This window comes from Chiroxiphia lanceolata, chromosome 9 (assembly GCF_009829145.1).
Source record: "Chiroxiphia lanceolata isolate bChiLan1 chromosome 9, bChiLan1.pri, whole genome shotgun sequence".
Taxonomy (NCBI): domain Eukaryota; kingdom Metazoa; phylum Chordata; class Aves; order Passeriformes; family Pipridae; genus Chiroxiphia; species Chiroxiphia lanceolata.
In genome coordinates this window covers 10198471-10219251 of record NC_045645.1, presented here as the reverse complement: position 1 = coordinate 10219251, position 20781 = coordinate 10198471, and the positions used below count along the sequence as shown (strand labels likewise).

General features: G+C 43.1%; 1 protein-coding gene across 2 annotated transcripts; it reads right to left on the bottom strand.

The window, feature by feature from the left end:
* Positions 1-596: 596 nt before the first annotated feature.
* On the bottom strand, positions 597-20781 carry C8A (complement C8 alpha chain). 2 transcript variants are annotated; one of them, XM_032695785.1, is made up of 11 exons: positions 20536-20781; positions 18344-18503; positions 17264-17408; positions 15992-16136; positions 14221-14410; positions 12733-12933; positions 11200-11440; positions 6621-6749; positions 5804-5961; positions 3514-3736; positions 597-1091 (listed from the first exon to the last, which is right to left on the bottom strand). In XM_032695785.1, exons 1-11 carry the CDS (start codon positions 20652-20654, stop codon positions 940-942), a joined length of 1863 nt encoding a protein of 620 aa, XP_032551676.1. In that variant the 5' UTR covers positions 20655-20781; the 3' UTR covers positions 597-939. The 2 variants fall into 2 exon arrangements, with proteins under 2 accessions (XP_032551676.1, XP_032551677.1); XM_032695786.1 differs by having other exon boundaries at positions 18344-18440; positions 20536-20780.

Sequence of the window (20781 nt, the reverse complement as noted above, 5' to 3'; positions counted from 1 at the left end):
GCTCAGTAAAATGAAGTACCTTTTGCCTTCCACCCATCCCAGTTTTTTGTGGCAGTTCATTAAGAAGAGGGAGCTGCAGGCTCTCACCCTGGTCTCTGGGCACAGTTCAATACTGTGTGCATTCTTGTGCTGAGATTTACGTCTCACATTCAAAAAAGCTCCTTAAATCAAGCAGCCCGTTAGCATCTTCTCAGGCTCTGGGTGCCTGGGAGATAAAATGCCTGCGTGCTAATAGTCAATTCATCACTGATCTCACAGAAGAATAGGCTTTGCTTATGTGTGAACATCCTCTGCAGAATGGTTGTGTTTGAGCCTCTCCATTTATTACTTTATTTATTTATTTTAAATTCTTCGTCAGTTTGGATTTACATTTTGCAATGATGCTTTTTAGGCTTAAGGCTTCTCCACACAGAGCAGCATATGGCTTTGCTGCAAATGCAGCCCTGGCCAATATGCTGGACTTAAAAATCTGACAGTGCCAGCTTACAAAAGTTCCATGGTACATATGTCAATACCAGCTGCATAAAACTGCAAGGATCATGAGCTTCTTTTTGTGTTTTGCAAAGGCAAATATATCAACTTTCTGAGAGTCAAGCTTACTTATGTAAACACTTGCGGTAAATTTATTTCATGACATGTTGTAGCCCCACAGTCATCTAGCAGCAAAGCCACCTATGTGAATTTTCCACCATCTCCTGTACTACAGCTGTGCTGCTGTGCACTGAGTGGGGCTCCCATCACAATTGGTGAGGCAAAACATGCGTTCAGTCCACCAAAGCAATTGGTCAGGTTTTGTACAGTGAATCCAGCACATCTCCATATGTATAGAAACGCAATACCAGCCGATTATTTGTCCTCAGAGTAATTCCCTTGCATGCCTGGAGTATTTATAGCCCAGCACAGGCTCCAAACCACTCTGACCTGGGTACCTGTGGGCTTTCAGCAGGCTCTGCTCTGCAGGGGCCTCCCAGTGCAGGGTTGCCCACCATTCTGTGGGGCGGGGTTGGTGCACTGCCGGCTGCGCTGTGACGTGCCTGCCTGGCACGGGGACCAGCCTGACCAGCAGCTCCAGCGCCCATCTGTCACACCACCTGCAAACACATTGAAAAGAAAGGGAAAAACAAACAAACAAAAAGAAATATTTAGTTCTGAAGTGCCACCTACCTTGGGTGGGAGCAGGGGAGGGAGATGGAGCAGAATGCCAACAACGCTTTTGGATTTCAGCTCTGGCTGTAACCCTTCTGGTTATGGATTCCCTGCTCCATCCCAGCAGTGCCCAGCACACGGACAGCTGTTGAGATAAAGGCCCTTTGAAGCCAGGGGAGATGAATCACCTCGAACACCAGCAGCTGTTTCTTTTTCTTCTCTGCTCATTCGAAAGGCTGTTCCCTGGCTCTCCTTTGCCAAAGGGTACTGACAGCTCTCTCTGCACTAACTTTGTCACCCCTGACCAAGGAGGAGGGACAAAAGTCCCCTAATGTCATGGAGGTGTTGTGGAAAGTCTTCCCATCCTTTTGGAGATGGGTCATTTCAAGGCTTTTCCATCACAGTACAGACTGAGTTGTCAGGAGCAGTCGATACTATGGATTATGGCAGCGCTCCTGAATGATGGGAATGCTTGATGGCTGTCATTTACTGTCATTTTTTATTTACTCATCTGGCCTTCATGCCTGGCTTGGGCACTTTATTAATCCAGACAGCACAAATGGATGTGTATGCTCTTGCTTAGTGCTGAGTGTAAAGCTGGGTTTTCCATCTGCTGAAACGCTGTGCTTTAAAAAAACTGACTATGGTCTTAAATGAGTTTTGGAACTAAAAATTTGAAACTAAAAGTTGTGCATGAGTCAGAAGTGTGTCTGTCCACACTATTGCAAAAATCAGGGAGCACAAGGCTGGCCTGTGCTCTGCTCTCCATGTGCTCTTTTGGGGGCAGGTCCCAAGCCTTCCATGCAAATTCCTTGGATTTGGAGGCAACTCAGAGAACATGAGCTTTTTAAAGAAACCCACTTTGCAGTCACTGAAGCAAAGCGTTTGAATTCAGCTTCATAAACCATCTACCCAGCTCTGCTCAAACTCCTTAGCTCATCACAGCTTTGATTTTCCAGCGTGAGACCTCAGTGATGAGCACATGGTTGAAGGCCTGGAGCTCTGCCTGGTGGAACTGCTCTGAAGATGGATTTTTCTGCCAGCTTCATGTGCTGAGATTTGGATTTTTTTTGTCATCATGAATCAAGACAAAAATATCCAGAAAGAACTGCGACTTCTTTTGGAGATGAAAGAACATGTTCCAAGCTTGGCTTTTGTTGCCACCCATTTAATTTTTTAGGATAGTATATAAAGTGATAAAGGAAACATAAATAGAAGCCTGTCACTTTGGAAAAATACATTTTTTCACCCCAAAATAGATACTTCCCTCTAGTTAAAATGCATCTCAGGGAGTGGTGGGGGGGGGGGGAAATCTGGTTATGTGGCAATTTTTTACTAAAACAGCATTTTTGGTGGCATGTTGTTTGAGCACCACTTCCCAGTTGTTTCACGTGACCCTTTCCCCCTCACTTCCCTCCCTGACTTTCGAGGTTTGTGCTCTCACCCTTGTAGCAGACATCCTTAGTGGAATGCCACAAGCCCTCTGGAGGATCAGCAGCCTAAGAATGTGACATGGCAGTCAGCAAGGACCAGGTGATGGTCTTGTTTACAGTAATGAGCTGTGTCTTTAGAGCAACACAGGCAGAGCTCACCCTTTGATGGGAAGTGGGGGCAGCTGGGTTTTACCAGGATAATGCCACCCAGCTCAGCTCTTTGCAACATCTCGGTAAATCTCCAGCTATTAAACACACCCTAATTTCCACCACTTTATTTATAGTAATTATAAAATCACAGAATAGTTTGGGTTGGAAGGGACCTTAAAGATCATCTCATTCCAACCCCCCTGCCATGGTCAGGGACACCTTCAACTAGACCAGGTTGCTCAAAGGCCCATCCAACACTTCCAGTGATGGGGCAGCCACAGCTTCTCTGGGCAACCTGTGCCAGGGCCTCACCACCATCACAGTAAGGAATGTCTTCCTTATATCTAATCTAATCCTGCCCTCTGTCAATTTAAAGCCATTTCCTGAGTTGCTAATTTCAGTCTCTTTCAGGACTGCTCAGGATAGCCCAGCGACAAAAGTGATACAGAAGTGAAGGCTGGATTGATGTGTGGATGCAAAGAGCTGTTGGTTCCTAGAATCATAATATGCTGAGTTAGAAGGGACCCACAAGGATCATCAAGTCCAGCTCTTAGCCTCACACAGGACCATCCCCAAAAGTCACACCATGTGCCTGAGAGTATCATCCAAATACTTCTTGAATTCAGGCTTGGTGCTGTGACCAGTTCTCTGGGGAGCCTTTTCCAGTGCCCAACCAGCCTTGGGGTGAAGAACCTTTTTCTAACATCCAACCTGTGGAGAGGAAAACCCAGTCTGTTGGCTGCTTTTTGCCCTCCCCTGTTTGAGGTGCACAGCAGGGACTTACCTCGGCGCTCAGTCTGCTCGCAGGCAGGGCCCCTGGACCCCGCATTACACTGGCAGGAGCAGGTGTCCCCCACCAAAATGGGTTCTCCATTGTTCTGGCACGGCCCACAGCGGCAGGCATTGAACTCCAACAAATATTCATCCAGAGCCCGTTTCAGGTTTTGCCGCTTGGTTTCCATATCACCAAGGTTGCTTCTGCGGAGAATTTCGTGGATGGGCTGCAGCTGCATAGGATGGAGATGGATAGCATGGAAACAATTTCAGCTGGGCATCACTGAGACGCTGTGACATTGCTGGATAAACTCAGGACTCGGGAAAAACTCATTTGTCTTCCTCGACAGCTGCATGTACATCATGCAAATGTGTTGCTGCGACTGATGGGCCCCAGTGAGAAACCACCGTTCCAAAACCTTCCTCATCTTAGAGGTTTGTGTGGGATTGGCTTCTCTGGACATGCTTTGGAGTTTTAGTAGGGATTCAAATGATAAATTAAAACACCCCAGTAAGCCCATTTTTTGACTGATTTCTTAGTGCTGTCACAATCTCTGAGATTCTTGCATGCTTTCTGCCTTTTTGAAGAAAATGTTTTGGTAAGAGCTTTGGACAGAGGGACTCATCAAAATTTATTGCCAGCCTACCACTTACAGTGTCCAAATTGTGAAATATCCAGTAAATGCTGAGAATGAAGAATATTGCCTATGTATTTTTTGTCCTTAGATGTAGTGAAATGTACCGTCGTGATGTAGTGAAATAATACTGTAACCTACAGCTTTAAGAATATACTTTACTCATCATATTTCCACTAGCAAAATCAAGTTCCTGTATACCAGCAAAAACAGTGCAGTTTGGGCAACTGTAATTATAACTTGCCCAACTGACTAGTAATATTCAAATGAATATTAAAGCTAAAAGCTCAGGACTGTCTGAGAACACTTATTTATACTTGTCCATCCGTGCATCTGTGCAAACACTGTGTCTAGGCCAGAAATTGGTGGAAACTATTCCTAAAGAAGAACTGGGCATCATCTCATTGCACAAGGCATAGTGAGAGTGATTCATGGGGAGGATCAGGGTCAGCTGGGCTTTGGTAAGAGCTCTTAGGCAAATTTGCACAAGGCTGTTTAACAAACTGAGGGAACTGCAGATAAGAGCTGCTGAAGTGGACATGAGCTCTTATCGGAGGCTCCGTTTGCAGAGTGACTGCTCAGCTCTGGAGCAGCCAACAGAGAGGTCAGAGCATGGTTTACTGGAAAAGTGCAATAAATTTTGCCCAGGATTGATGGGAACTTGTGCAGAAAGGTGAACAACCAGCAGCTGGAACTGAAAGTGCTTCTACGCTATCAGAGCTTTCTGCCATCAGGGTGCTGCCCAGGAAGGCTTCCACAATCCTTCTTGCCCTGCCAGTAACACAGATCCATTTTCCCTTCTCCCACTCTCTGTCAGAGCTTTCAAACGTGCTTTCAAATGAAGACAAGAGGGATAGAAGCAGCTGCATGTCCCTGCTGTGATGGAGGTCCTTCCCCCACACCCCACAGCTGCTCTCCTGGAGGAGACCAGTGATCTTGGCATCTTGGGATACATGTGGCACTGCTGACCACAGCTGAGGAGTTGTGGCCACCTCCTCATGCCTCTGCCATCTCTGTCCCTCAAGTATTTGTTTGTAGGGTTGCTGCTCCCTCTCCCTTTCCATCTCCTCTACTTGCACCCATCTCCTCATCTCAGAAACTATATTAAATGCTTCAGTGATCTTTCCATTTTATGGGGCATCCAGTGAAACTAAAGGGAGAGTACAGCTTTGATGCTTTTTACGGCTAAAACCCCTCTTTTTGGAGTGTGGAGAAAGACAGGACCCCCCTGGGAAAACAGCCAGGAGCCCCCTGCTCTGAGGACTCCTGAGGGGAGTCTGTCTATGCAGAGCCTTTGCTGGAGGGTGTTCAAAACACCTTCCCCAGCCCCCTGCAAGTCGCCTGCTTATACAGGAGGGTGGACAGCATCAGGGAGAATAATAGGGATGAATGCAACCACAATTCATTGTGAAGCTGTTTAGGAACACATCAAAAACTTAACTCAGCACTAATCCAGCATTAAGCTCCTTGTCCATCTCCCTGTGGATGCGGTCCATGGGAGATGTACTCCCCATTGTGAAATGAATAAGAGGTTACCAGATCAGTGGCCCATTACATTTAATCTTGTTCTGTGATGGGATCACAATAAAAATACGAAATGATCTGCTCGACTACACTTTCATTCCTTATAGCGTCAGAGTTTCTTCAACTGCAGAAAAGCCTTACCTCAAAATCAATAACAGCAGGATTGTATTTTAATGACCTTCCCCAGTGACGATACATATTGCCATCCCAACTGTTTAAGAGCCCTCCGCTGTAACTGGTATCTCCCCCTCTAATCCGAGGAATAATATCTTCCACAACTGCACTGTGGCTCTTAGGATCTGAAAAGTTGAATTACACACATATTATTTAGTTACTGTTTCCACACATGCAGTAGAAGCTGCTTAATGGAGGTGAGATCAATCGTTCAGGGGGCTATCAGTGAGCTGCCTCCTGGAATCGATGGGAGCTCGGTGTTCCCTGCTTGTGGGGTGAGCCCTGCCACCTTATCACGAGGTAGTCGGTGACAAGATGAGCATCCCAAATGTTTTAAGCTGATAAGACCTGAAGAGCCTGCACACCTCCAGCCTTGGTTTCTAGTTAGGACATGGGCAATAGATCACACTGTCTACATCTCATTAAGTAATGTACAAATTTGGGATTTCCTACCCCCTTTGAGTATTTTTCTTAGTCAATTTTGACTTTTTACTAGTTGCCATGTTGCTTTTGTCATTGCTATAAGGACTGCAGCCTTCCAGCCACCCCACTGCCTCTATTTATATGTGCTTCTAATCCAGGTATTGCTACCTTCATTCCTGCTCTTTAAAGAGCAACTAGGACTCCTGGAGACCTGGACTCAAAGTTGCTGTGGTCCCACCATGTCTGGGAGATGGCACCAGAGCTTTCTTTTTCATTCCTTGTGTGACCCTACTTGAATCTCCATGCCCAAGTGACCAGAAGTGATATGAGATGCCTTAAGACACCTGCCATGATATCATACCAGCTTTCAGAAATCCTTTCTTTTGGCAGTCAGAGTATGACACAGATGCATCCAGATCCAGTTTATGCTCACTGGCTGTAAGGCCAAGTGACAGGCCAATACAGGCCCCGATCTCCTCACCTGTGACATCTGCAAAACAAAGGAAACAGGTAAATTCAGTGACTCATGCTGAGTGGAAGGAGGTTAATTTCCCTACTTGTTTTCTTTCTTCTATTACTGAAGAAAATATTCAGTTGCTTTTGTGGCCTGTATTTCAAAGTCAAGAGCTCTTCTGGGCATAAGACAGTGAAGAAGACAGCATTTTTTATAAAAATTATTTCTTAGAAAATATTAGAAGTAAATATCTTAACACAAGGCTTTGGGCATATATGTCCTTGTTTGATATATATATTTTAAACCAAACCATTATTTTTTTACAGGCTAACTCATAATTAGGGTAAAGCTGGGAACAGCTGCTGAAATCAATAATTCTTCACTAATTTTCCTGAACTCAGGATCTGACCCACCTGTTGGTGGCTTAAGTAGCAACTTGCAGGTTTGTGTGCTTAGAGCTGCTAGGGCCTTCCTGGTGCTGAGCTGCTGCCACCAGCACTGCCACATACATCAAGAAAATATGTAACTGGAGAGCCATGAAGTGACTGCGGAGGGGAAGAAGGGAACTAATGAGATGGTTTCACCAAGGTAAGCAATGTGCATATTTCATACAGCCAGGTTTTATGTAAGCACTTCAGTGTACTGCAAATAAAAGGCTGTCCTCTTTATTAGTTAAAAAGTCCATTGATTTCTATAAGTACGAGTATTGTAAGTAATAGGTAACTTTTATATTGCTCTTTTTTGTCAAAGAACCTTACAATGTTTTACAAAGCAGCCTGATGATCAATACCATGGTATTGAAAGGGAAGCACAGAAGTCAGTGGGGTTTGTGCATCGTGACTTAATGGTCTGAAGATGGAATCTCCATCTGAGTCCCAGCCTGGAGCATTGTCTGCTGAACTGCCTCACCCCAGCAGTTCAGTGGTTTGAGGTGGAAGGGAACTTTAAAGGTCAACATCTCCTGCATTGAGCAGGGACACATTCAACTAGAGCATGTTGCTCAGAGCCCCATACAACTTGACCTTGGATGCTTCCAGGGAGGGGGCATGCACAGAGTAAATTAGAAAGAGTCTTAATATATTCTGATTAATTAAAAATGCAGCAGTAAATCTTACCACTTGAGCACATTTAACTATCGCACCACCTCACTGGGCAACTTGTGCTAGTGCCTCACTACTCTCATTGTAAAAAAAATTTCTTCTTTAATCTAAATTGACCTTCTCTTAGTTTAAAACCATCATCCCTTGTCTTATCACAACAAGTCCTGATAAAAAGTTTGTCCTCATCTTTCTTATAGACCCCTTTTAAGTGCTGGAAGGCCACAGTTAGGACACCTGAAGCCTTCTCTTCTCCAGATTGAATGACCCAAATTCTCTCAGCCTTTCCTCATAGGAGAGGTGCTCCATCCCTCTAGTCATCTTTGTTGGCCTCCTCTGGACTCACTCCGACAGTTCCATGTCTTTCCTGTGCTGGGAACCCCAGAGCTGAGTACAGCACCTGAGAGGCAGAATCCCCTCCCTCAACCTGCTGCCCACACTGCTTTCGGTGCAGCCTGGGACACCACTGGCTTTCTAGGCTGTGAGCACACATTGCTGGCTCATGTCCGGCCTCCAGCCTCTCGTCCATGAGAAAGGGGCTACAAGTCCCAGATTCTACCTGGTGAGAGCTAAAGCATTCTCAAGACTTCAGTGGGAATTGCATCCCATTGCAAAACTGGGCCCTTGAGAAAGATTAAATGTGTGGCACTCAATTACTTGTAGTAAACTGTTCACCAGTTGTAAACACAGTGGGTAAAGTTCATTCACCCAAAGCAATGTGAGTGATTGCTTATACTGGTGTTGGAGTGCCATAAAATTAAACTTGAGGAACACCCTGATTAATTGATTTGCCATGGCTCCCATTGAGTAATTATGTTCAGCGAGGGTCTGTCAATACAATTTGCTATTGGTTGCAGCAAGATCGGGTCTTGATAAATGAAAAGTGGTTATCATTGCAAAAGGGTGGTCATAGTAAATATTGGCACTTGAGGGGGGAGTCCTGATAGGTTTTTTTATATGATATAATTTGTGATAGTTAAATGTGCTCAAGTGATAAGATTTACTGCTGCATTTTGAATTAATCAGAATATATGAAGACTCTTTCTAATTTACTCTGTGCATAATGTTTCTCCCATAAATGTTCTTGTAATGTGTGAACACATTATACTGTTTTCTGCTAAATAATAGAACCATAACAATCTATTTTAAAAACAAGTAATGAAAAATATTGATGGCAGAGCAACAAGGGGTCTCTTTCTGACATATGTATTTATTTCACTCATGACCACATCCATATAAGCCCTTGCAGCCTGAAAGCTAGAAATGAGTCTGGCAGCAAAACTACAGTCCTGAGCTCTGCAGTGTGGTCTATTCCCGAGTATCTAAACAGAGAAGGTGATTTAATTTTCAAAATTCAGGTTACCTAAATGCTTAAAGTCTATCTCATGTCTATGCTGAGCTAAATGCTCAGTGGCCATCTAAAGCTGTCTCTCATTTAAGGAGGACTCAGCCAAAGGGTCTTTTTCCTGGGCATGTGTTTTAGTCGCTGGTCTATGAAAAAAGGAATATTCTCTCTTGCAGAGCATTTAACACACAGCCTTGTGAGCTAGGTGGGCTCTCAGGGTGCAGTGGTTGTTCTAAAGCAGGTGCCATGTTGCTCAGCCCTGTGGGGACTCAGCGATGCATCTGCAGAGCTTCACACTCATCTTATGAAGCTCTAATTTTAAGATTTGAGCACTTATATCCTGATCCTGGCCATTCCTCAGGGAAGGAGGATAATCCTCTTGCAAACACAGCCTTCAAGCATGGCTGTGATCAACATTAGAAAAATCAGGGATTTTTTACTAAATGCTTTTAGACTGTGGCATATCAGACACTTGCAGGTGGGTCCTTCTGGGTCAGCGTCGTGTGACATAGAGCTCTGCTGACTTGGTAAATGTGGACTCTCTAGCACAGCCTGGATTAGATGAAAATTACACAGTGGTGCTGCATTAGAATGAAAATTACATCCCTACTGGGGCACATTTTTGTCTTTTGCTGAACTTCAACATCCTTCTTTCCCAAGATAAAGCATCTCGTAGCAGTAAATCTCCCCCTTATATACACAGCAAGCACAAGATAAAGCAAAATAATAGCCTCCCTCCACATGCTTTTGATTCATTCTTCCTTTGAAATTGGCAGTCTGCTTCCTGAAGACTTGCTTGCCAAGACCTTGTTCACTTCTATATCACTCACTCTTCAAAGTGAAGAAATGATTTGAAGAAGCATCACATTGCCAAACATTAGAGGTTCGGGAACTTGATGAAAATTCTCTGAATTGGTGATTTCTTGTAGAATTGGCATGGTTAACACTCAATATGGAGTGCATAGTTATCCTAGTGCTGCTGGTACCAAACCATTTCAGACCAGAGGCAGAATTTGGGGCAGAACCATAGAAATTATTGGAAATAATGGAATTACAGCAATTTGCACCAACTGCAGCAATTTGCACATGTTGTCCAAGATCACAGTTTCCTTCTGCATACATGTCCAGCCTGGAGTTACCAAGGCAGTTACCTGGGTATCCTCTGCAGAGTGGTGTGATGGTCCATAGGGGAAGTGAGATCTATTGCATTGTTGACACCTTTACAAAAGTTGGCAATCCGGTTAGTGTGCTAAAGTACCATATTGTTATTCTGCATCTTACGTTTTTGATGAGGAAAAATGTTATGCTTTGGCTCACCAGTAATGGCTACTCTTGCATTCTAGTTATCTATAGTGGGTATTTTATCTATTTGAGATTCAAAGGTGTGGCTCTCCCACCTCATCCACTCTAATTTGTTGAGAATTGGAGCTAACAGAGGTCTGTTAGTCTTCAGGTATGACACTGAACAGAGTAAAGTGGTAGAGGTACTGCCAAGTACAGTGTGCTATTTTCTGTTTACAGAAAATTGCAGCCTTCACTATGAACAGGCTAAAAAGTGAGTGGGCTGGCTTGCTGTACTCTGGATGAGTTTGCAAACCTTGAGCATTCATGAGAATGGCCAGAACAAAGACTGTAAGAAATAGGAGAAGATAGCAAGTGACACTGAAAAAATGGAGAAGATAATGCTCAGGTTCCTTCTTAAACTACCAAAACCTCACCCAGATACTTCTGACATTAGACTGGGAAGTACATTTTGTGACACTCAAGCTAATCCCCTGCCATGTGGCCAGTAGTGCATCCATCTTGTGAATGTGTGGATACCCGTACGTCATCTCCCCTGTGCATTTTTGGGCTTGTGATGAGTATGTATCTATCATGTGCTGGGATGGGCCAGACAGCTCAGCAAAGAGGTGCTGATGAGCACCCACCCTCCCAGGGTCCAGGGAGGAGATGGCTGTGGAGATCCACCCCTCGATCACCAGGTTGGAAAGAGCTGGTTTAGAGCAGAAAGTTGTGAACAGAGAATAGCTTCTCATTTTCTAACCTTTTCTTCTCATTTCCTCCTTATTAATGACGAGGATGTACTCAAAGATGCCTCCCATGGTACCAGATGTCATGAAATGGGTGCCGTAGTCATCGATGAATTTGGCATACATCCCATAGTTGTAGGTGTCTGGAAGCTCCTGCAGGGAGAGCAGTACATCTTCATGCAAAACAATGTTGTCCCTTCTCATCTTGAAACGGGCTGTCTGCACCTTTGTCACAGCTCTAATGAATGCAAGGTCCTGCAGGTAAAGAAAAAAGAAGCTGCAGTCCACATTCATTTAAAAAAATAAATTTCTAGTCTTTAGGCTTGCAGAGGAAAGCCTGAGTCTCTGACTGTCAGTGTATATTGAAGGTATGAAAACAAGCCCAGGTTTAAATGAAAGAAATTGTAATTCATTTTCTAGAGTCTTTTTCTTATGTGCTGTGGAGGTGGAGGACAAAGCTGTGGTGTTGGATGTTACGAGTTTTTTTACTGATGTGTGAGGCTCAACTTGGTTTTCCTCCATTCTCTGTTTCTGCTATTTCTTTTTCTGGTTTCTTTTCCATAGTGTTTGTTCCCTCTTGCTTTTTTCACAGCCTCAACCAGTGATACAGGACAAGGGTCAAGGCAAGCCCAGCCCAGCCCAGCCATGGGGAAATACCCTGGCCAGGAAGATGCTGATGGGGGAGGATTTCCTGGATATACCAACAGATCCACAACTCCACCTCTAGATTAGCCATTGCCTCAGACAAGGCTCCAGTGCAACCAGAACAGCCCTTTAAATGATTCCTCCAATAACTGATCATCATTTAGCTACAAACATTGTGTGAGTCTGGACAAGGGCACAGTAAATACTATAATGGTGCTCATTTCAAACAGCTTTTAAGGGCATTTTAACTCAGAACACCATCAAAGTAATTCTTCTTTATTGTTTTCTGTCAGCAGCCACGAGAGAAGTGGAGATGGGGCACGGTAAATGTGGGAAATATCAGCACTCATGTTATTAGATTGGAAAGAGGTCATCACAGCTAGTCCATGATGTAAGCCCGCTGTGAGAAGTACACCCTATTACCAGGTACTATTTTTTTCAGCATGGTATTTTAACCTCCCATAAAATGTAGCATATTTCCCCATCATAAGGCAGCTTGTATTAATTTGAACAAGATATATTTGCTACTGGAGACCATTCCCTGAGGACTATTGTTTGGATCAGCATCTTGATATTTCCTCCTCCCTCATCGTCACTTTTAAGCATTTTTTTATTTATGTGCTTAATGTAGCCATGAAACAGAATGGGGTGAGATGACATGTGTTCTGGCACTTCGTAATTCAATTTTATTCCCACTTCCTGTTTGCTAAAACATACAAAGAACAGCAAACAGGATTACTGACGATCATACATTTGCAATTACATGAACAAATTAAGGTACAATTACTGTGTTAAAAAATGCAATTGAGAGAATAAACTGACATAAGTTACAGCCAGACCATGTGATGCACAGATGATACGACTAGAGCATATGTATCACTGATTTGGTTGGGGTTTTTTACCTTTGCAGCATATTCCGTGAAATTCTTCAGGGATCCTTTGCCACCTGATAAAGTGAGGCCCAGGTTTAACAGTATATCTGAACCTGCAGGTCCAATTCCAATGGTAAAGCCCATTGTTTTGGATTTATGACTTTTAAGGGCATCAAGCAGATCCTTTGAATCGTCGTAAAACTCAAAAGCGAATCCAGAATCAGCATGAGCCTAAAATGAAAGGAGCAGACATTAATTTTTTCAGGTACTTCTCTTCCTTTTTAATCTTTATTTCTTCAAGGAGCTGATAGTGCCTCTGCTTGAAGCCCATGATGCTCCTGACAGCACTGGCATTGACTTCAGTGTATATGGAATAAGGAATTAAGTCACATGACATTTCATTTGGAAATATGTGAGAAATGTGGATAAAGCCAAGCATTTTGCTTCATCCATCTCCAAGCAGGGGAGAGGTTTGTGTTTAGCTACTCAAAGCCAGAACTGGTAATGTTACCTATTAAGATAGCTTGACACTTCCTGTTATAAAACCTTCCTTCCGGTTCCTTACAGCTCTGCCAAATCCTAATGATTTGGACTAATTTTTTTTCTCTCCAGCCTGCTTCTTGATGAATTTATTTAGGAAAAAAATGCAACAGCCATTTACGGTGGCAAGACCAGGAAACAAACATTGCTCTTCCTCTGTTTTAGAGAAGTGACCTTTCTCTTGTCAGATTTACCTTGCTGGTGTGTGGAATTGAGCAGTCTTGCTGAATCTGGGCTGTGCTATTTGCCAGCTCTGTAAAAAGCCAGCCCCAGTGTTCAAACTGGGGACTAAGGGGCACATGGGACTCTGCCCGCTAGGAGGACATGAAAGATGCTTGCATTGAGTCTGTGGCCGTAATATTTCCTAGGAATAATGTGTTTTCATTCATTCATGTCAAAAAGCATGATGGATGTCTCACAGTGTGACGAAGGCACCCACTGACGATGTGGGAGACCCAAGTTGAACCCCTGCTCTACTAAAATCAGTCTCCAGCATCATATGTGACCTCATGGACTATAGGTATTGTGATACACGGTGATAGGTTTCAGGATCCCTGTCTCACTCAGAATTTGGATTTATGTCCCTTGTAGCCATGTCGTAGACTTAAAACGCTTTCAAAGATTGAACCAGCAGCATCGCTACAGTTTTACACGTGGCCACCTGCATCCCTAGAGAGGTGAGTGGCTTGTGCAAGCTCTACAGCTCATTAATAGCAGAATTTAGCGAAAGCCCATTTCTCTTAGCTCTGACTAGGCCAGAGTAAGCAGTGGCAATGCCTAGGTGATAAAGCATGTTAGTTCCTTGATGTGCCATAAAACAGCATTTATATCATCGATTGCCTGTTTTCTCGGGGACAGCTGGGGAAAGGTAACTTGAAAGACAACCTATAGTGAATGATAAAATGTATCTGATATCTGTAGGAAGTTTGGCTTTTTACTGGGAAATCACTGCTAAATTTGACCACTCAAAGCACTTACTAGGAATTGGTATATGTGAAAGTTGTAAGGTTTGCGGAAATACTTCTCGTCGTCTCCGTAGTACAGACGTTCGCAGGCAGCATCGTACTTCAGCTCCCGCCACTCTCCATTGTAGACATACTCACAGTGGCCTCCAAAAAACTCAGGATCGTATACAAACTGTCTCTCTTCCTGCGTTAGGATATTGTATCTTGGAAAGAAGTAGCATTCAGAAAGTTATCCATCGTTCCTGTTTTATTCCCTCAACAGTCTCTGTCACAGGTTCTCCTGACACTACAGGTTATCTAGCCTCAAGTTTCCTGAGGAATTTAAATAGAACTTAAAATTGGGTTGGGTTTGCTATCTTGTTGCTATCTCCTTCCCAAAGCTAACAGACATTACAGACAAACAACCATTTTAATTCCAAAACATTAATTTGGACTCATATGCTAGAAATGGAAGAAATCAGTTAAGTTGTTCAGCCCCTCCCAGCATATGCAGTTATGAAAGTCCCAAAGTCCTGGAATTCCTTCAAGTCCCCCTTTAGCCTAATGTATCTCACTGTCACAAAGTGCTTCCTGGCATTCCATATAATTATTTTCTATCTTAATTTCATCTCTTTCATTTTAATAATGGCCCCATTTCTCAGGGCAGTTAACACCCTCCCTAGACATGCAGTCAGCTTGTGCTTTGCCAAGTCTCTCACTTATTATTTCCTTGTTCCTCCTTCTTCCCTCTCTCCAGCCCTCACATCTGCTGCCCTCTGAAATCCCTCCCATTACTTAGCATTATCTGTAATTCCATGGCCCGAAATGAAAGTGTTATTCAAACCAGACAGCAGCATTTCTCTTCACAACAGGGAATCACCTTTAAGACTAAGATAGTAAACCCCATTGGTTTTGTATGTTCTACAGGAGAAGCATATCAGAGAGGAGAATTAAATATGTTTCTCAGTGAAATACATTATACATATCTTGAAAAGCTTTTGATGGACTCTCCCAGACCCTGGACCAGAGACACATTTATCTCATGGATTCTAGAGAGCATTGGATTGAGCTGATGGGAAGGTTTTCTAATGGCTGACTTCAATCTCATACCTTAGTCCATGTTCATAGAATCCTAGATTGGATTCTATGTGTTGGAAGGGACCTTAAAGATCACCTCATTCCAACCTCCCTTCCATGGGTAGGGACATGTTTTCATAGTGAAACTGTGCAGTATCTTGGTTAAAACACAAGATTTACAACAAGATTGTCACAATGCACAATTTGCCTTTCAAGTTGTACCGAATTTCTCTTTTATGCATATCACCCAATCAAAATTTGAAGTAGGGAAACATTTTTTCTTGGATAGGAATATTTACTCTGCATATACTCATGTGGAGTTCAACCTTCCTGCCTTGAATCTGTGCTCTGAAGTCCTAAATCCTGGAGTTAAATCTCCTTCAGGATGAATGCCACCAGGATGCTGCATTTCCAAAGTCTGCTGTTTGCTTTAATATATTACTTTTATCAACTGGGGAAAGCTGTGAGATAACTGGGATATATTTTTACAGGAGTAAAAAGAGGGCATCACAAGTACAGTGTGGCTGGGAGAGGCCAAGGTCAGATAGTGAATCTGAGAGAGGATTTGAAATAAAAGCTGGGATGAACCCTCCTGCCTCCCTCATTGCTACCCATGGTTGCATGTGACAGCACCCTGTCAGTTCATGGACCACTGCTATTACTAAGGAAGAGCAATATAAGGATCTGGTTTTGATTGTGGGAGTAGAAGCTATTGATTAATTACTCACCCTTGGACTGCTTTTATAGACCCCGGGATTGGGAACAGGTCTTTACAAGGGCTTTCAGTATCTTCATCCTCACAGTTCTCCTCATCAGACCCATCTCTGCAGTCTCTCTCTCCGTTGCACACAAGATGACGTTTAATACAGCGACCTAAAGTGCACAGATGCAGGCGATGGCTTATCCGCCCTTCTGAAACACTTGCTGGCAGCTTGCACTGGTTGGACTCTTTTTCACTCATATCTCAGGGCCACAGGAAGTCATGCTGGGTGTTAAACACAGTGCTCTTCCAGTGGGAATGTGCTTTTCCAAGCTCCTTGCAGGAAGTTTCCGTTTGCAACCCAAGTGAGCACAGCTCTGAGTCCAAGCTGGCCACTCCCATGGGGTGGGAATCAAGGTGAGATTGCCTCGTTGTCCTGACTTTATTATCTAAAATTATGGTCTTGGAAAGTTGCTATAGGAATAGCCTCTCCACTCGGCTTAGGGAAGTCAACTCCATCTTAATAAAGTGCAATTTTGCCTCTTCCCATTGCAGGAGGTAATTGGGGGGTTTATTGCAATAGAGTGCAAGAATGGATGTTTGTAGGAAGGGCAACTTGGAAGAGGTTTTGCCTCTGGGAGTGAGGAGAAAGCCTTGACAAGACAATCATGGCAGAAGGGATCTGGCACTGCTGCACTTGTCCCAATGGAGGGACAATGACCTACTCCAGCTGCTGAGCTAGTTGCAGAGCTAATGTGTGGTTCTAAATTTTAATAGAATTTTTATTAGATGCTCAAGATGGAAGTTTGAGCCGTTTATGTAGAGACAAAAATCTGTCAAGGCTAGTCAAACTCTCAGAGAACAACCGTATTATATCCCAATCCTCAGAGCTGAGGATGGCTAAAAATAAATAAATCACCCCAACAGATTGCTAGTTGGATTGATGATTGAACTATGTCTCTCGCCGGGGAGAAAGTGGTGTGTTGTGGGAGCGCTGTGCCCATGGAGGGGAGTGGGAGTGTGTAGCACAGCAGTTGGAGTAGAGTATTTCTGCTCTCTTTGTTTTACTGAAAAATTAACATTTTCTGTGTCACACAGCCTTCTTTCTATCTAAATCTGAGTGTAACGTGGATGCATTTCTGTAAAAGCGGGGGGAAAAAACAAAGAGGGGAAATTTCCTGCTTCCCCTTGCACTGGTTCACCGTCCTGCCACCTGGTTGGCAGGGGATTGACATTACCCCAGGGCTGCCCAACCAGGGAAAAAACCTCTTTGGCAGGAGTTTGTGCCTGGTTCACTCACCTGTTTCTTCACACCGAAAGTCCTTCCCACAGCTGGGGGGTTCGGTACACGTGGTCTCAGCACGACAAGTTTGCTCATCCCAGAGGTGCCCTGCACATCTCCTCCCTGCAAACCTCGCCGGCTGCACCAGCCTCCGGTACCGGTGCTACAGCACACAACAGAGAAAACCACTTGTATCCCCCACAGACATCACCTCCATGGGCTATAAAGCAATCAAAACTATCATTTTAATCTATATTCCTTTTTTTTTTTTAATATGGCCCAAAGACTTTGTATGTGGTAAATGGAGAGGGAGAGTCAGCAGAGAGGTGGGACCTCAGATTTGCTTGAAGTTGATAGGAGTGAATTTAGAGGAGGCTGGAAGGAATGTTTTTGAAATATCTCTTCTCTGTTTTATACCTTGGAAATAATATGGCATTTTTCCAGTTACACATGCTTTGTCCTGGAATGTAACAGGCTGTGTTAGATGGACACAGACACTAATTACAACACTGATCCTGCAACATTTCTGATGGATTATTAATGAGAATTGCTGCTCTTTAAACTAGGAAGGGAAAAAAAAAGGGAAAGGGAGAAGAGCCAAATAATTTACTGATTACAACCACAGGAATGAAAAAAGCAGGGATAACATAAACTCAGTAGAAAGCAAAATTAGATATTTAAAAATAAATTCTAAAATTATGATGACATATGTGAAATGATATAAAAATTAACAACAGGAACAGATGAATGAAGGCTGCTTCTAATTTCTTTTCATTGGAATGTTTGCATTAAGAATCAGGGGATACTTAATTAAATCTGAGATAAAAAGGGAAGAAAGTCTTGGGCAAGTATTCTGGCCTGATTCTTCCACCATTTGCCTTGATTTTCCTCTTCCTGTTCTGCTGCCTCAAATTTATTCCCCAGTTTACACCAGGGTAAGTAAGAACCTCTCAAGTAGAGGAGCATCTCCATCATATTTGGATGGGTTTACTGGATGCTTTGGAATGATGAATATGTATAATATATATAATTAATGTGTGTACATCCTCATCACAGGCACATCTGAAGATAAATGAATACATTACAGTGGATCCTTACTTTTTTCTCTTGACAAGGAAAGCAATCAGTCCATCCTGACCACTGGCTCAGCTGACAGTCGACAGGAGCTGGAGAATTAACATCTCTGCTGCTTCTTCTAAGGAGGGAGAGAGAGCGCAGTCTAAGGTCTTTGAAGTTGTGTTTTAAGGAGGACTGGAGGCTAGAAGAGGGAAAATGGTCTCTGTGTGTGTTTTTCCGCCAGGAACCTATATTGTAGGATGTGGGAAGCATCCCTTAGCAGAGGCGACTGTGTTACAACCTGAGATGTCCCACCCAGGTATTCACCGTCAGCATTGATCAGGGGCCACAGGTGCAGTGCTTGAGGATTTTGTCTTGGATTTCCTGCTTTCCCAAGAGATCCTAGCCCTTTCCAATAGGTAGATTTAAAATTATGATTAAATATATGTACATAATATATATTTAAGAGCAAACACACTGAGTAAACAGAACGGATGTCACAAAGAGACAGGTTTTAAAGAAAAGACTATTTTTTGGCTTTCTCTTCAGAAGCACATCACAATTTCCAGGAGTAGGGGTGTTTTGAAATCTATTGATTTCACGTTTTTTACACCAGTGTGAACTCATGGTCAGTGGTTTTCCTGCTACATATGAAGTCAGGGTCTGTTTCCCATGGGCTTTGTGGAGTGGTAGGAATGGCTACACCAACAGTGCTGAGAAAATAATGTACAAAGGATGTTGATGAAAAATTTGTTCGTTGTCTATTTCTAAAACAAAATACATAAATTCTGAGAAGAAGAAAATAACTAAAGGAAGACTACAAAGGCAGAAAATGGCAAAGGTATTGTATCTTGCTGGCCGTTGGATCAGACTCTGCACAAACACTGAATATCACTATACTACAGCAAGAAAATACTTCTCTTTCCTCCCAGCCCAGTCATTACAATCTCTGTTTTGTCCTAACTCCTACAACCTTTATTTGTATGATGCATTTCTTTGTCTTGAGGAGCAATCTGTGGAGTGCTAATGCAACTCTGTGTTTGCCATAGCTTTCAAAGCATTTTAAGGAGTTATTCCAAGTCGAAACATCATTATTAGTAGTATTATTTTGATGACTAACTAATGAGAAGCCTGTTTTACGTACAAGACTGCAGTCCAAAGAGAAATATTGATAATTAGCAGAGGTATGGAGCACATTGGGGATTCATCAGAGGCTGTAGAAGAGAGACTTACTCTATGAAAGCCACAACAGCTCAGCAAGGGAGTCTGTGGATGCAGATCATTGTGTGAGATAAAAACCACCGTGTCTCCAGGAAATCAACAGGAACCTGCAGACAATGGAGCTCGGAGGACACGTATGTATTGATGCCTTCTTTCTCTGACAGGAGGATTGTGGGGCTGTATCCTTCAGCATTTCTCAAAGTACTTAATTGGCTCACCTTCGATTGGATTTTACATTTACCTCTTCATTATTCTGCCTTGTTGATAAGTTCATCAAACATCAAAAATCTTGTCTTTGTTCATTTCAAAGGGATATCGGAATAAGCCCTTCATAATTAAGGGTATCACTACCACACTTTTTTTCCTTTCCGCCTTCTCCTTGTCTCCATGTTCCAATTATCACTGATACCTTTTTTTGATCCTTCTAAATCATATTTGCCTTTACAAACAAGCCTGAAATAATAGCTGTAGAAAAAGGAATCCAACCATTTTCCTATCATGACACTATAGCTTTAGAAAAAAGTAACTTGTTTATTCCTTCCTTCAAAGACCAAGTGACACTCAAATCGGTTAATAATATTGTTCACAGAAAAAAATTGAGGTGTGAGGATCTGGCTTGGATTGAACATTGGGTTATTCACATACACTTGTTAACTTCACATTGTCAAATGTAAAATAATTATAATGAAAAGAATATGAAAATATTAACTCATAAATCATCCCGTAAAGGAAACTTCATTTGAAGTGCCCAAACCCAGTATGGTAATTTCAGTAAGGAAGTTTAGGAAGGCTTAATAGTCATCAGTAAAAGAAAAACCATTGTGCAAACAGTTCCTTCAAGAAGGAATTATGATCCTGAGCTTGGGCTTTGGACAACTGCCAATAATTTTTTTTTCCTGGTAGCTGTTTACAGAGAGTACGGTGTGCACATGCCTCAAGTCGGGACAAAATTGATGGGCTGACTGACATGCTGGTAATTTCTGTATGTAAAGCTGGAGAGGGAACAGACTTACCTCTGGGTAGGCAATGCCTCGGGCTCCTCGCACACCATTGCCGTGGCCTGGCGTGCCATTAAAACCAGGGGGCATATAGACAGGATCAACAGAGACAGCTGACACTGGCTCCACCACATTGTTTTCCCATATGTAAATGTTTGCTATAGATCAGCTGCAAACAAAAGCTTTAAGTTTCAGGACTGCTGGAAGAAGCACAGAGCCCACCAGCCTCCAAAACACTGAGGTAAATCATTGACAACAGCA

What these genes read in the sequence shown, in the direction of transcription:
- C8A (XM_032695785.1), bottom strand. Translation starts at nt 20,654, where the DNA reads ATGTGGTGGAGCCAGTGTCAGCTGTCTCTGTTGATCCTGTCTATATGC. An exon ending in GAGGCATTGCCTACCCAGAG is followed by an intron (nt 18,504 to 20,535) that starts GTAAGTCTGTTC and finishes TCCCTCTTCTAG; the next exon opens with CCTCCAGTCCTCCTTAAAAC. An exon ending in CTTTCGGTGTGAAGAAACAG is followed by an intron (nt 16,137 to 17,263) that starts GTGAGTGAACCA and finishes TGTGCACTTTAG; the next exon opens with GTCGCTGTATTAAACGTCAT.